The sequence below is a fragment of the Somniosus microcephalus genome, unplaced genomic scaffold (assembly GCF_052327205.1).
Source record: "Somniosus microcephalus isolate GS21.2 unplaced genomic scaffold, FLI_Smic_1.0 unresolved_chr1, whole genome shotgun sequence".
NCBI classification, from domain to species: Eukaryota; Metazoa; Chordata; class Chondrichthyes; order Squaliformes; family Somniosidae; genus Somniosus; species Somniosus microcephalus.
Window position 1 is genome coordinate 166,882,976 of NW_028225179.1, and position 12,010 is coordinate 166,894,985.

The 12,010-nt window shown below is 57.1% G+C and overlaps 1 protein-coding gene across 1 annotated transcript in view; it reads right to left on the bottom strand.

The window, feature by feature from the left end:
• LOC147096499 (epidermal growth factor-like protein 8) overlaps positions 1 to 12,010 on the bottom strand; it is a 40,120-nt gene that overhangs the window by 12,459 nt on the left and 15,651 nt on the right. Inside the window, exon 2 of the mRNA XM_085975300.1 lies at positions 1,738 to 1,900. Within this exon, the coding sequence (XP_085831426.1) occupies positions 1,738 to 1,817 (80 nt within the window). The 5' untranslated portion in view covers positions 1,818 to 1,900. The remainder of the gene's footprint in view (positions 1 to 1,737; positions 1,901 to 12,010) is intronic.

Sequence of the window (12,010 nt, forward strand, 5' to 3'; positions counted from 1 at the left end):
TTGCAGGGTGGGGGAGGGGGTCTGGGTTGTGGGGTGGGGTGAGGGAGGGGGGAGGGGGACTGGGTTGTGGGTGGGGTGGGGGAGGGGGAGGGGAAGTGTGGGGAGGGGGAGGGGAGAGGCAGGGTGGGGAGGGGGAGGGGTTGCAGGGTGGGGGAGGGGGTCTGGGTTGTGGGGTGGGGTGAGGGAGGGGGAGGGGAGGTGTGGGGAGGGGGAGGGGAGAGGCAGGGTGGGGAGGGGGAGGGGTTGCAGGGTGGGGGAGGGGGTCTGAGTTGGGGTGTGTAGTGGGGAGGGGGGAGGGGGTCTGGGTTGTGGGGTGGGGGTGAGGGAGGGGGGAGGGGGACTGGGTTGTGGGTGTGGTGGGGGAGGGGGAGGGGAGGGGTTGTGGGATGGGGCGGGGAGGTGTGGGGAGGGTGGATGGGGAAGGGAGAGGCGGGGTGGGGAGGGGGAGGGGGAGGAGTTGCAGATTGGGGGGAGGGGGTCTGGGTTGCAGGGGTGGGGAGAGGGGGGGTGGGGTGGGGGGGAGGGGGGCTGGGGAGGGGATGGGGAGGGGTTGCAGGGTGGGGGGAGGGTGTCTGGGGTGGGGGGGAGGGGTTGTAGGGTGGGGGGAGGGGGTCTGGGTTGGGGGGTGTGGTGGGGGAGAGGGGAGGGTTGGGGAGGGAGTCTGGGTTGGGGGGTGGTGTGTGGAGGGGGGAGGTGTTGCAGGGTGGGGGGAGGGGGTCTGGGTTGGGGGGTGTGGTGCGGGGAGGGGGGATGGGGAAGGGAGAGGCGGGGTGGGGAGGGGATGGGGAGGGGAGCAGGGTGGGGGGAGGGGGTCTGGGTTGGGGGGTTGGGTGGTGTGGGGTGAGGAGGGGTGGGGAGAGTGGGGGGGATGGGATGGGGGAGGGGTTCTGGGTTGGGGTTGTGGTGGGGGAGGCGGGGGGGATGGGGTCGGTCAATGGAACCAGGACCTCCCGCACGGGAAGGCCGCACCGCCCGCTGCCAATTCAGGCACGGCACCCATATAAAGACAGAAAGATCCTGCTCCGCGCGGGAACCTCCTCTTCCCACCGAGCTGGAGAAAATCACCGATCTGGACAGGGAGCCAAACCCAACCAGTGTCCGACTGAAGTGGGACACTGATCGGGGCCTTGTGGAGTCACACCAGACCCAACACCTCACTGGGTGACCAACTGACTGCAGATACAGACTCATTCTCTCTGTCTGGCCTCTTGTGCATCCCTGATTTCCATCGCTCCACTATTGGCGGCTGTGCCTTCAGCTGCCGGGGCCCCTCAGCTCTGGAATTCCCTCCCTAAACCGCTCCGCCTCTCTCTCCCCCTTTAAGACGCTCCATAAAACCTGCTTCTTCCTGTCCTAATATCTCCTTATGTGGCTCGGTGTCAAATTTTGTTTGGTGACGCTCCTGTGAAGCGCCTTGGGACGTTTTACTATTTAAAGCTACTAAAGGTGTTGGTTTTCGCTCTGGGGAGGGGTGCCTTCACTTGATGTCCATGGTGAGGACCGTTACAGTGCGGGGGAGCTGTGAGTGTGCTCACACCCCGCCGCAGCGCCGTGTGTGCGGCTCCTCACTCTGTACGTGGACCTCCTTCACTCAACAACGCTTTCTGCTCCTGCCTCTGTCTCGAAGTGCGGCCTCGGAAATTACGAGTCCGGCACTTCTGGCGATTTCGGCGAGCAGAGAAGGGGATCGGGTTCCGCACTGGCGGCGTCAGTGAGAGTAGAGTGCCCGGTACTCACCCGCCTCGCACACGCTGGCTGGCCACACTCTGACCGGCGATGAGAACAAATCCCAGCATCACCCAGAGCGGCCCCATCATGGTGAAGGGTCCTCGTCACCGTCCTGTCCCGGGGCTGGGCCGTCGATGGTTCCGGGGCCCTCCTCACCCTCTCCGGCGATGCACTGCGTGCGATAAACCGACAACACACGTGTTGACTTAAGAAAACTACCAGACACTTGGTCTAAGCATTAAACAAAGCTTTAATCAACTGTTTTACAACATGGCGGTCTAGTTGTGTCCTTCACTAGTTCCTGTTAAGAATGTCCTGCGCAAGCTGGGCCCGTGCCCGAGCAGCACGGTGGCATAGTGGTTGGCACTGTTGCCTCACAGCGCCAGAGACCCGGGTTCGAATCCGGCCTCGGGCGACTGTCTGTGTGGAGTTTGCACATTCTCCCCGTGTTTGCGTGGGTTTCCTCCGGGTGCTCCGGTTTCCTCCCACAGTCCAAAGATGTGCGGGTTAGGTTGATTGGCTATGATAAAAAATTGACCCTTAGTGTTAGGGGGATTAAATACGTGGGATTACGGGGATAGGGTGGGATATGTGTCGGTGTAGGGGTTATGGGGATCGGGTGGGATATGTGTCGGTGCAGGCTCGATGGGCCGAAATGGCCTCTATCTGCACTGTGGGGTTTCTGTGATTTCTGTGATATTTATACTCTCCCTGGACAGCGCCACCCACAGGCCGCTCAGTATTATTTCATAAGTCTTTCTTTCATGAATGACTGATTCATGTCACGTGTCTTTAAAACCACTCCTTGGTATTGGGTTAATTTCCTGACCTGTCGCGGGCTCATACTCACGACACACTCCCGGTTCAGTACGGTTAATAGCAACTGCTACTCCCATCTGAAACAGTGCTCTAAGGAACGTAATGCAGGAGACGGTCCCCCAACGCTAAATAAACCTTGTGCGGGCTGCTGCCAACTGCACTACGATACTACTGTGTTCTGTGTGTGTGTGTTAGTGACACTGTAAACACATCGAGGAGATTCCCTCTGGTCTGTGTGTGTGTGTGTGTGTAATTGAATCACTAGTCTGTTGTATTATGAATTTGCTGTAAACTGTAAACTAACTGGCCTGCGAATTGTAGTGCGAGGATTGGACAATGAGTAGACTAGGGGTGGGGTTCAAAGTTTGCATTATCTGTCACCATTACAGCTCTCTCTAAACACTCAGTGATAATGAAATCTGGCTGTGCAGAGACTGATTTCCTTGAGTTACTGATTCACAGCGCCCAGGGATTCTGCTCTCCGTCTCACATCCTGTAACTAAATGTTGACACAGCCAGTGATTCGCCCATAACCTCACCACCAGCCAGTCTTATCAGCAATGTGACTTTCAATCCTATTTCCCATTAATCAGCCCTTGTTCTTGCTCTGGACATCACCTTTTGGGACTGAGCGATAAGGAATCGCCCATCGTAAAACCAGCCTGTGTCACAGAAAGGTCTTTGGGTGACTTCAGTGTTAGCAGCTCTTCCCCTTTCAGTCTTTCCAAAGTGACAGTTTCGAGAGTCCCAGAGTTCAGCTTACAGCTGGGGACTCTGACAGATTATTTCCCTCTCTCTCTCTCTCTCTCTTTCCGCACCTTTCCTGAAGTTTATGACTCAGATCTCCAGAAACTATTTCAATTCAATTCAATTCAAATCGCTTTATTGGCATGATGACAAGGTACATCTTATGTTGCCAAAGCATCGAAAAACATTCATGGTTGAACACATAAATACAGATCTATCCATACAGTGTATAAACAGATATATCCCTGAGTGTATAAATATACTTTCATATAATTTGTATATACTCTTTTCTTATATTTAGTGGTTGTCCCTCTGTTTATGGCAAGCTGTAACATAGTGTGCCGCTAAGGTTACACAATTTCTCTCTTCCCCCAGTAGGTATGGGAGTTTTTGGTCGTCATTCAAATTTCTGAATTCCGGGCATATTTGTGTGAATTTTGGGTAGAAATTCTCCCTGATGCCCTGATATTTTCCACAGGCTGTGAGGAAGTGCATCTCTGTCTCCACCACTCCCTGACTGCAGTGAGAGCATATCCTGTCCTCTCTTGGTAGCCGGGTCTGCCTGTGTCTACCTTTTTCGATTGCCAGGAAGAGGAGAGAGAGAGCTCCTCTGGCGCGTTAGTCTCTGTGTCCTCCCATCTTGATTACACTGGAAACAGCAAAGCTAGGAGATCATCCTGCCCCACTTACAGAGAAAGAAAGAAAGACTTGTATTTCTATAGCGCCTTTCACAATCTCAGGGTATCCTAAAGCGCTTTACAGCCAATGAAGTACTTTTTCAAGTGTAGTCACTGTTGTAATGTAGGAAATGCGGCAGCCAAGTTGCGCACAAGATCCCACAAACAGCAATGTGATAATGACCAAATAATCTGTTTTTCGTGATGTTGATTGAGGGGTCAATATTGGCCAGGGCACCAAAGGATAACTCCCATGCATTTCTTCGAAATAGTGCCACGGGATCTTTTACGCCCACCTGAGAGGGCAGACGGGGCCTCGGTTTAATGTCTCATCCGAAAGACGGCACCTCCGACAGTGCAGCACTCCCTCAGTGCTGCCCCTCCGACAGTGTGGCACTGGATTTCACATCAGATTTCACACCGGATTTCACACACACTACGGGAGCGGGTTTTCACACTGGATTTCACAGCAGATTTCACATCAGATTTCACACCGGATTTCACACACACTAAAGGAGAGGGTTTTCACACTGGATTTCACAGCAGATTTCACACACACTAAAGGAGAGGGTTTTCACACTGGATTTCACAGCAGATTTCACACCGGATTTCACACACACTAAAGGAGAGGGTTTTCACACTGGATTTCACAGCAGATTTCACACCGGATTTCACACACACTAAAGGAGAGGGTTTTCACACTGGATTTCACAGCAGATTTCACATCAGATTTCACACCGGATTTCACACCGGATTTCACACACACTACAGGGGAGGGATTTCACACTGGATTTCACACTGGATTTCACACCGGATTTCACACACACTACAGGGGAGGGATTTCACACTGGATTTCACACCGGATTTCACACACACTACAGGGGAGGGATTTCACACTGGATTTCACACTGGATTTCACACTGGATTTCACACCGGATTTCACACACACTACGGGAGAGGGTTTTCACACTGGATTTCACATCAGATTTCACACCGGATTTCACACACACTACAGGGGAGGGATTTCACACTGGATTTCACACACACTACGGGAGAGGGCTTTCACAACGGATTTCACACTTACTACAGGAGAGGTATTTCATACTGAGTTGGGCTGTTGTCCCCTTGTCTTAGTGCCGGTCGGGAGGTAACCGTCACCTGTTTGCTCCTGACTATTTGGGAGATAATATCCTCAGAGATAATCGCAGGCCGCACAAAGCGACGGGGAATTATTTACAGCAGCAGCCGCCTCGGTACAATGACACTGCCCTACATTCCGGGATGTTATGTCTCCGTGATTTTCAGAATCAAATTGTTCGTATCGAGTTCACCAGCCCACAGGCGGCAACAAACATCCTTCCGAAGAAACTCTCTCCACAATCACTCAAAGCCATAATAAATTCGACTGTTATCTTCCGTGTCGACCACTTGTCCCACCCCTCGGAGATCTAACTCAGATGGTTTTCCAAAAGTCTGAGCACTCTCTCCAAAGCTGGGCAGCGCTCACCTCCTGGCTCCAGCCCTTCTCTCAGTCCCAACGTTCATTCTCACTCTCTAATACTAATATGCTCATTGTCTCTACAACCTCCTCTTCCTCCTCCTAAACTCCAAATATTCCACACACGCTTCCTCCTCCAGGATCCTCACTGGATTGCAATCCAGGCTCATCACAATATCATCTACTTCAACTCAGAGGCTGGGAATTCTGTGGCGAGTGTCTCACCTCCTGACTCCCCAAAGCCTTTCCACCATCTACAAGGCACAAGTAAGGAGTGTGATGGAATACTCTACAGTTGCCTGGATGAGTGCAGCTCCAACAACACTCAAGAAGCTCGACACCATTCAGGATAAAGCAGCCCACTTGATTGGCATCCCATCCACCACCTTAAAACATTCACTCCCTCCACCACCGGCGCACCGTGGCTGCAGTGTGTACCATCTACAAGAGGCACTGCAGCAACTCGCCAAGGCTTCTTCGGCAGCACCTCCCAAACCCGCGACCTCTTCCACCTAGAAGGACAAGGGCAGCAGGCGCATCGGAACACCACCACCTCCAAGTCACACACCATCCTGACTTGGGAATATATCAGCCGTTCCCTCATTGTCGCTGGGTCAAAATCCTGGAACTCCCTACGTAACAGCACTGTGGGAGCACATAAGAACATAAGAAATAGGAGCAGGGGTAGGCCATTTGGCCCCTCGAGCCTGCTCCGCCATTTAATGAGATTATGGCTGGTCTTCTGCCTCAACTCCATTCACCGGCCCTATCGCCATATCCCTTGATGCCTTTACTAGTCAGAAATCTGTCGACTTCTGTTTTGAATACACCCAGTGACTGAGCCTCCACAGCCCTCTGGGGTAGAGAATTCCAAAGATTCACCACCCTCTGTGTGAAGAAATTCTTCTCATCTCAGTCCTGAATGGCCTACCCTTTATCCTGAGGCTGTGGCCCCTGGTTCTAGACTCCCCAGCCAAGGGAAACATTCTCCCAACATCCACCCTATCAAGCCCTGTAATAATTTTGTATGTTTCAATGAGATCCCCTCTGATTCTTCTGAATTCAAGAGAATACAGGCCTAGTTTACTCAATCTCTTCTCAGACGACAGTCCCGCCGTCCCAGGAATCGATCTCGTGAACCTTCGTTGCACTCCCTCTATGGCAAGTATATCCTTCCTTCGGTAAGGAGACCAAAATTGTACAAAGTACTCCAGGTGTGGTCGCACCAAGGTCCTATATAATTGGAGTAAGACTTCTTTACTCCTGTACTCAAATCCTCTTGTAATGAAAGCCAGCATACCATTTGCCTTCATAATGGCTTGCTGCACCTGCACATTCACTTTCAGTGACTCGTGTACAAGTACCTTCACCACACGGACTGCAGCGATTCAAGAAGGCGGCTCACCACCACCTTCTCAAGGGCAACGATGGATGGGCAATAAATGCTGACCTTGCCAGCGACTCCCACATCCCAGGAATTAATTTTTTTTAAACAAATTAGGTTAGAAGTTTCTCTTGGGCAGTAATGAGAAACGCCAATGTGATTTTGCCCAAATTGAATTTCCCCCCACCCACCCTGCTATTGTCCCAGGGTCTCCAAGCTGCGGGCAGTCATTATCCCTGGCCCTGCTCCTCACACGGTGGAATAGTCTGCGGACAGTCACAGTCTAGGCTCGTGTACAAATAGGAGGGAAGGTGAGGGGGAAAGGAGGGAAGGTGAGGGGAGAAGGAGGGAAGGTGAGGGGGAAAGGAGGGAAGGTGAGGGGGAAGGAGGGAAGGTGAGGGGGAAAGGAGGGAAGGTGAGGGGGAAGGAGGAAAGGTGAGGGGGAAAGGAGGAAAGGTGAGGGGGAAGGAGGGAAGGTGAGGGGGAAAGGAGGGAAGGTGAGGGGGAAGGAGGGGAGGTGAAGAGGAAGGAGGGGAGGTGAAGAGGAAGGAGGGAAGGTGCGGGGGAAAGGAGGGAAGGTGACGGGGAAGGAGGGAAGGTGAGGGGGAAAGGATGGAAGGTGAGGGGGAAAGGAGGGAAGGTGAGGGGGAAAGGAGGGAAGGTGAGGGGGAAGGAGGGGAGGTGAAGAGGAAGGAGGGAAGGTGCGGGGGAAAGGAGGGAAGGTGACGGGGAAGGAGGGAAGGTGAGGGGGAAGGAGGGAAGGTGAGGGGGAAAGGATGGAAGGTGAGGGGGAAAGGAGGGAAGGTGAGGGGGAAGGAGGGAAGGTGAGGGGGAAAGGAGGGAAGGTAAGGGGGAAGGAGGGAAGGTGAGGGGGAAGGAGGGAAGGAGAGGGGGAAGGAGGGAAGGTGAGGAGGAAAGGAGGGGAGGTGAGGGGGAAAGGAGGGAAGGTGAGGGGGAAGGAGGGAAGGTGAGGGGGAAAGGAGGGAAGGTGAGGGGGAAGGAGGGAAGGTGAGGGGGAAAGGAGGGAAGGTAAGGGGGAAGGAGGGAAGGAGAGGGGGAAGGAGGGAAGGTGAGGAGGAAAGGAGGGAAGGTGAGGGGGAAGGAGGGAAGGTGAGGGGAAGGAGGGAAGGTGAGGGGGAAGGAGGGAAGGTGAGGGGGAAGGAGGGAAGGTGAGGGGGAAGGAGGGAAGGTGAGGGGGAAGGAGGGAAGGTGAGGGGGAAGGAGGGAAGGTGAGGGGGAAGGAGGGAAGGTGAGGGGGAAGGAGGGAAGGTGAGGGGGAAAGGAGGGAAGGTGAGGGGGAAAGGAGGGAAGGTGAGGGGGAAGGAGGGAAGGTGAGGGGGAAAGGAGGGAAGGTGAGGGGGAAAGGAGGGAAGGTGAGGGGGAAAGGAGGGAAGGTGAGGGGGAAAGGAGGGAAGGTGAGGGGGAAGGAGGGAAGGTGAGGGGGAAAGGAGGGAAGGTGAGGGGGAAAGGAGGGAAGGTGAGGGGGAAAGGAGGGAAGGTGAGGGGGAAAGGAGGGAAGGTGAGGGGCAAAGGAGGGAAGGTGAGGGGGAAAGGAGGGAAGGTGAGGGGGAAGGAGGGAAGGTGAGGGGGGAAGGAGGGAAGGTGAGGGGGGAAGGAGGGAAGGTGAGGGGGAAGGAGGGAAGGTGAGGGGGAAAGGAGGGAAGGTAAGGGGGAAAGGAGGGAAGGTGAGGGGGAAAGGAGGGAAGGTGAGGGGGGAAGGAGGGAAGGTGAGGGGGAAGGAGGGAAGGTGAGGGGGAAGGAGGGAAGGTGAGGGGGAAGGAGGGAAGGTGAGGGGGAAAGGAGGGAAGGTGAGGGGAAAGGAGGGAAGGTGAGGGGGAAAGGAGGGAAGGTGAGGGGGAAGGAGGGAAGGTGAGGGGGAAGGAGGGAAGGTGAGGGGGAAGGAGGGAAGGTGAGGGGGAAAGGAGGGAAGGTGAGGGGGAAAGGAGGGAAGGTGAGGGGAAAGGAGGGAAGGTGAGGGGGAAAGGAGGGAAGGTGAGGGGAAGGATGGAAGGTGAGGGGAAAGGAGGGAAGGTGAGGGGGAAGGAGGGAAGGTGAGGGGGAAAGGAGGGAAGGTGAGGGGGAAGGTGAGGGGGAAAGGAGGGAAGGTGAGGGGGAAAGGAGGGAAGGGGAGGGGAAGGAGGGAAGGTGAGGGGGAAGGAGGGATGGTGAGGGGGAAAGGAGGGAAGGAGAGGGGAAGGAGGGAAGGTGAGGGGAAGGAGGGAAGGTGAGGGGGTAAGGAGGGAAGGTGAGGGGGAAAGGAGGGAAGGTGAGGGGAAAGGAGGGAAGGTGAGGGGGAAGGAGGGAAGGTGAGGGGGAAGGAGGGAAGGTGAGGGGGAAAGGAGGAAGGTGAGGGGGAAAGGAGGGAAGGTGAGGGGGAAGGAGGGAAGGTGAGGGGGAAAGGAGGGAAGGTGAGGGGGAAAGGAGGGAAGGTGAGGGGGAAAGGAGGGAAGGTGAGGGGGAAGGAGGGAAGGTGAGGGGGAAAGGAGGGAAGGTGAGGGGGAAAGGAGGGAAGGTGAAGGGGAAAGCAGGGAAGGTGAGGGGGGAAGGAGGGATGGTGAGGGGGAAAGGAGGGATGGTGAGGGGAAAGGAGGGAAGGTGAGGGGGAAGGAGGGAAGGTGAGGGGAAAGGAGGGAAGGTGAGGGGGAAAGGAGGGAAGGTGAGGGGGAAGGAGGGAGGTGAGGGGGAAAGGAGGGAAGGTGAGGGGAAAGGAGGGAGGTGAGGGGGAAGGAGGGAGGTGAGGGGGAAAGGAGGGAAGGTGAGGGGGAAGGAGGGAAGGTGAGGGGGAAGGAGGGAAGGTGAGGTGGAAGGAGGGGAGGTGAGGGGGAAAGGAGGGAAGGTGAGGGGGAAGGAGGGGAGGTGAGGGGGAAGGAGGGAAGGTGAGGGGGAAGGAGGGAAGGTGAGGTGGAAGGAGGGGAGGTGAGGTGGAAAGGAGGGAAGGTGAGGGGGAAGGAGGGAAGGTGAGGGGAAAGGAGGGAAGGTGAGGGGGAAGGAGGGAAGGTGAGGGGGAAGGAGGGAAGGTGAGGGGAAGGAGGGAAGGTGAGGGGAAAGGAGGAAGGTGAGGGGGAAGGAGGGAAGGTGAGGGGAAGGAGGGAAGGTGAGGGGGAATGGAGGGAAGGTGAGGGGGAAGGAGGGAAGGTGAGGGGGAAGGAGGGGAGGTGAGGGGGAAAGGAGGGAAGGTGAGGGGGAAAGGAGGGAAGGTGAGGGGGAAGGAGGGGAGGTGAGGGGGAAGGAGGGAAGGTGAGGGGGAAAGGAGGGAAGGTGAGGGGGAAGGAGGGAGGGAGGGGGAAGGAGGGAAGGGGAGGGGGAAGGAGGGAAGGTGAGGGGGAAAGGAGGGGGAAAGGAGGGAAGGTGAGGGGGAAGGAGGGAAGGTGAGGGGGAAAGGAGGGAAGGTGAGGGGAAAGGAGGGAAGGTGAGGGGAAGGAGGGAAGGTGAGGGGGAAAGGAGGGAAGGTGAGGGGGAAAGGAGGGAAGGTGAGGGGGAAGGATGGAAGGTGAGGGGGAAAGGAGGGAAGGTGAGGGGGAAAGGAGGGAAGGTGAGGGGGAAAGGAGGGAAGGTGAGGGGGAAAGGAGGGAAGGGGAGGGGAAGGAGGGAAGGTGAGGGGAAGGAGGGAAGGTGAGGGGGTAAGGAGGGAAGGTGAGGGGGAAAGGAGGGAAGGTGAGGGCAAAGGAGGGAAGGTGAGGGGGAAGGAGGGAAGGTGAGGGGGAAGGAGGGAGGTGAGGGGGAAAGGAGGGAAGGTGAGGGGGAAGGAGGGAAGGTGAGGGGGAAAGGAGGGAAGGTGAGGGGGAAGGAGGGAAGGTGAGGGGGGAAAGGAGGGAAGGTGAGGGGGAAAGGAGGGAAGGTGAGGGGGAAGGAGGGAAGGTGAGGGGGAAAGGAGGGAAGGTGAGGGGGAAAGGAGGGAAGGTGAGGGGGAAGGAGGGAAGGTGAGGGGGAAAGGAGGGAAGGTGAGGGGGAAAGGAGGGGAAGGGGAGGGAAGGAGGGAAGGTGAGGGGGAAGGAGGGAAGGTGAGGGGGTAAGGAGGGAAGGTGAGGGGGAAGGAGGGAAGGTGAGGGCAAAGGAGGGAAGGTGAGGGGGAGGAGGGAAGGTGAGGGGGAAGGAGGGAAGGTGAGGGGGAAAGGAGGGAAGGTGAGGGGGAAGGGGAGGTGAGGGGGAAGGGGAGGTGAGGGGGAAGGAGGGAAGGTGAGGGGGAAGGAGGGAAGGTGAGGGGGAAGGAGGGAAGGTGAGGGGAAGGAGGGAAGGTGAGGGGGAAAGGAGGGAAGGTGAGGGGGAAAGGAGGGAAGGTGAGGGGGAAGGAGGGAAGGTGAGGGGGAGGAGGGAAGGGGGGAAGGTGGAGGTGAGGGGAGGGGAAGGTGAGGGGGAAGGAGGGAGGTGGGGAAGGGGGAGGTGGAGGTGGGAAGGTGGGAGGTGAGGGGGAAGGAGGGAAGGTGAGGGGGAAGGAGGGAGGTGAGGGGGAAGGAGGGGAGGTGGGAAGGGGAGGTGAGGGGGAAGGAGGGAAGGTGAGGGGGAGGGAGGGAAGGTGAGGGGAAGGAGGGAGGTGAGGGGGAAAGGAGGGTAGGTGAGGGGAGCAGGAGGGAGGGGAAGGAGGGAAGGTGTGGGGAGGGGAAGGTGGGCTGGTGGAGGGGGTTGGAGGGGGTGGGGGAGGTGGGAGGGAGTGGAGGGGAGGTGAGGGGGAAGGAGGGAGGTGAGGGGGAAGGAGGGAAGGTGAGGGGAAGGAGGGAAGGTGAGGGGAAGGGAAGGTGAGGGAGAGGGAAGGTGAGGGGAGGGAAGGTGAGGGAGGAGGGAAGGTGAGGGGAAGGAGGGAAGGTGAGGGGAAGGAGGGAAGGTTGAGGGGTAGGTGAGGGGAAGGGGAGGTGAGGTGGGAAGGAGGGAAGGTGGGAGGTGAGGGGAAGGAGGGAGGTGAGGGGGAAGTGGAGGGAGGTGAGGTGGTTGGGGAAGGTGGGGAGGGGGAAGGAGGGGAAGGTGAGGGGGAAGGAGGGAAGGTGAGGGAAGGAGGTTGAGGTGAGGGGGAAGGAGGGAAGGTCGAGGGGGCTTGGAGGGAGGCTGAGGGGGAAGGAGGGAAGGTGAGGGGGAAGGAGGGAAGGTGAGGGGAAGAGGGAGGTGAGGGGAAGGAGGGAAGGTGAGGGGGAAGGAGGGGAGGTGGGGGAAGGAGGGAAGGTGAGG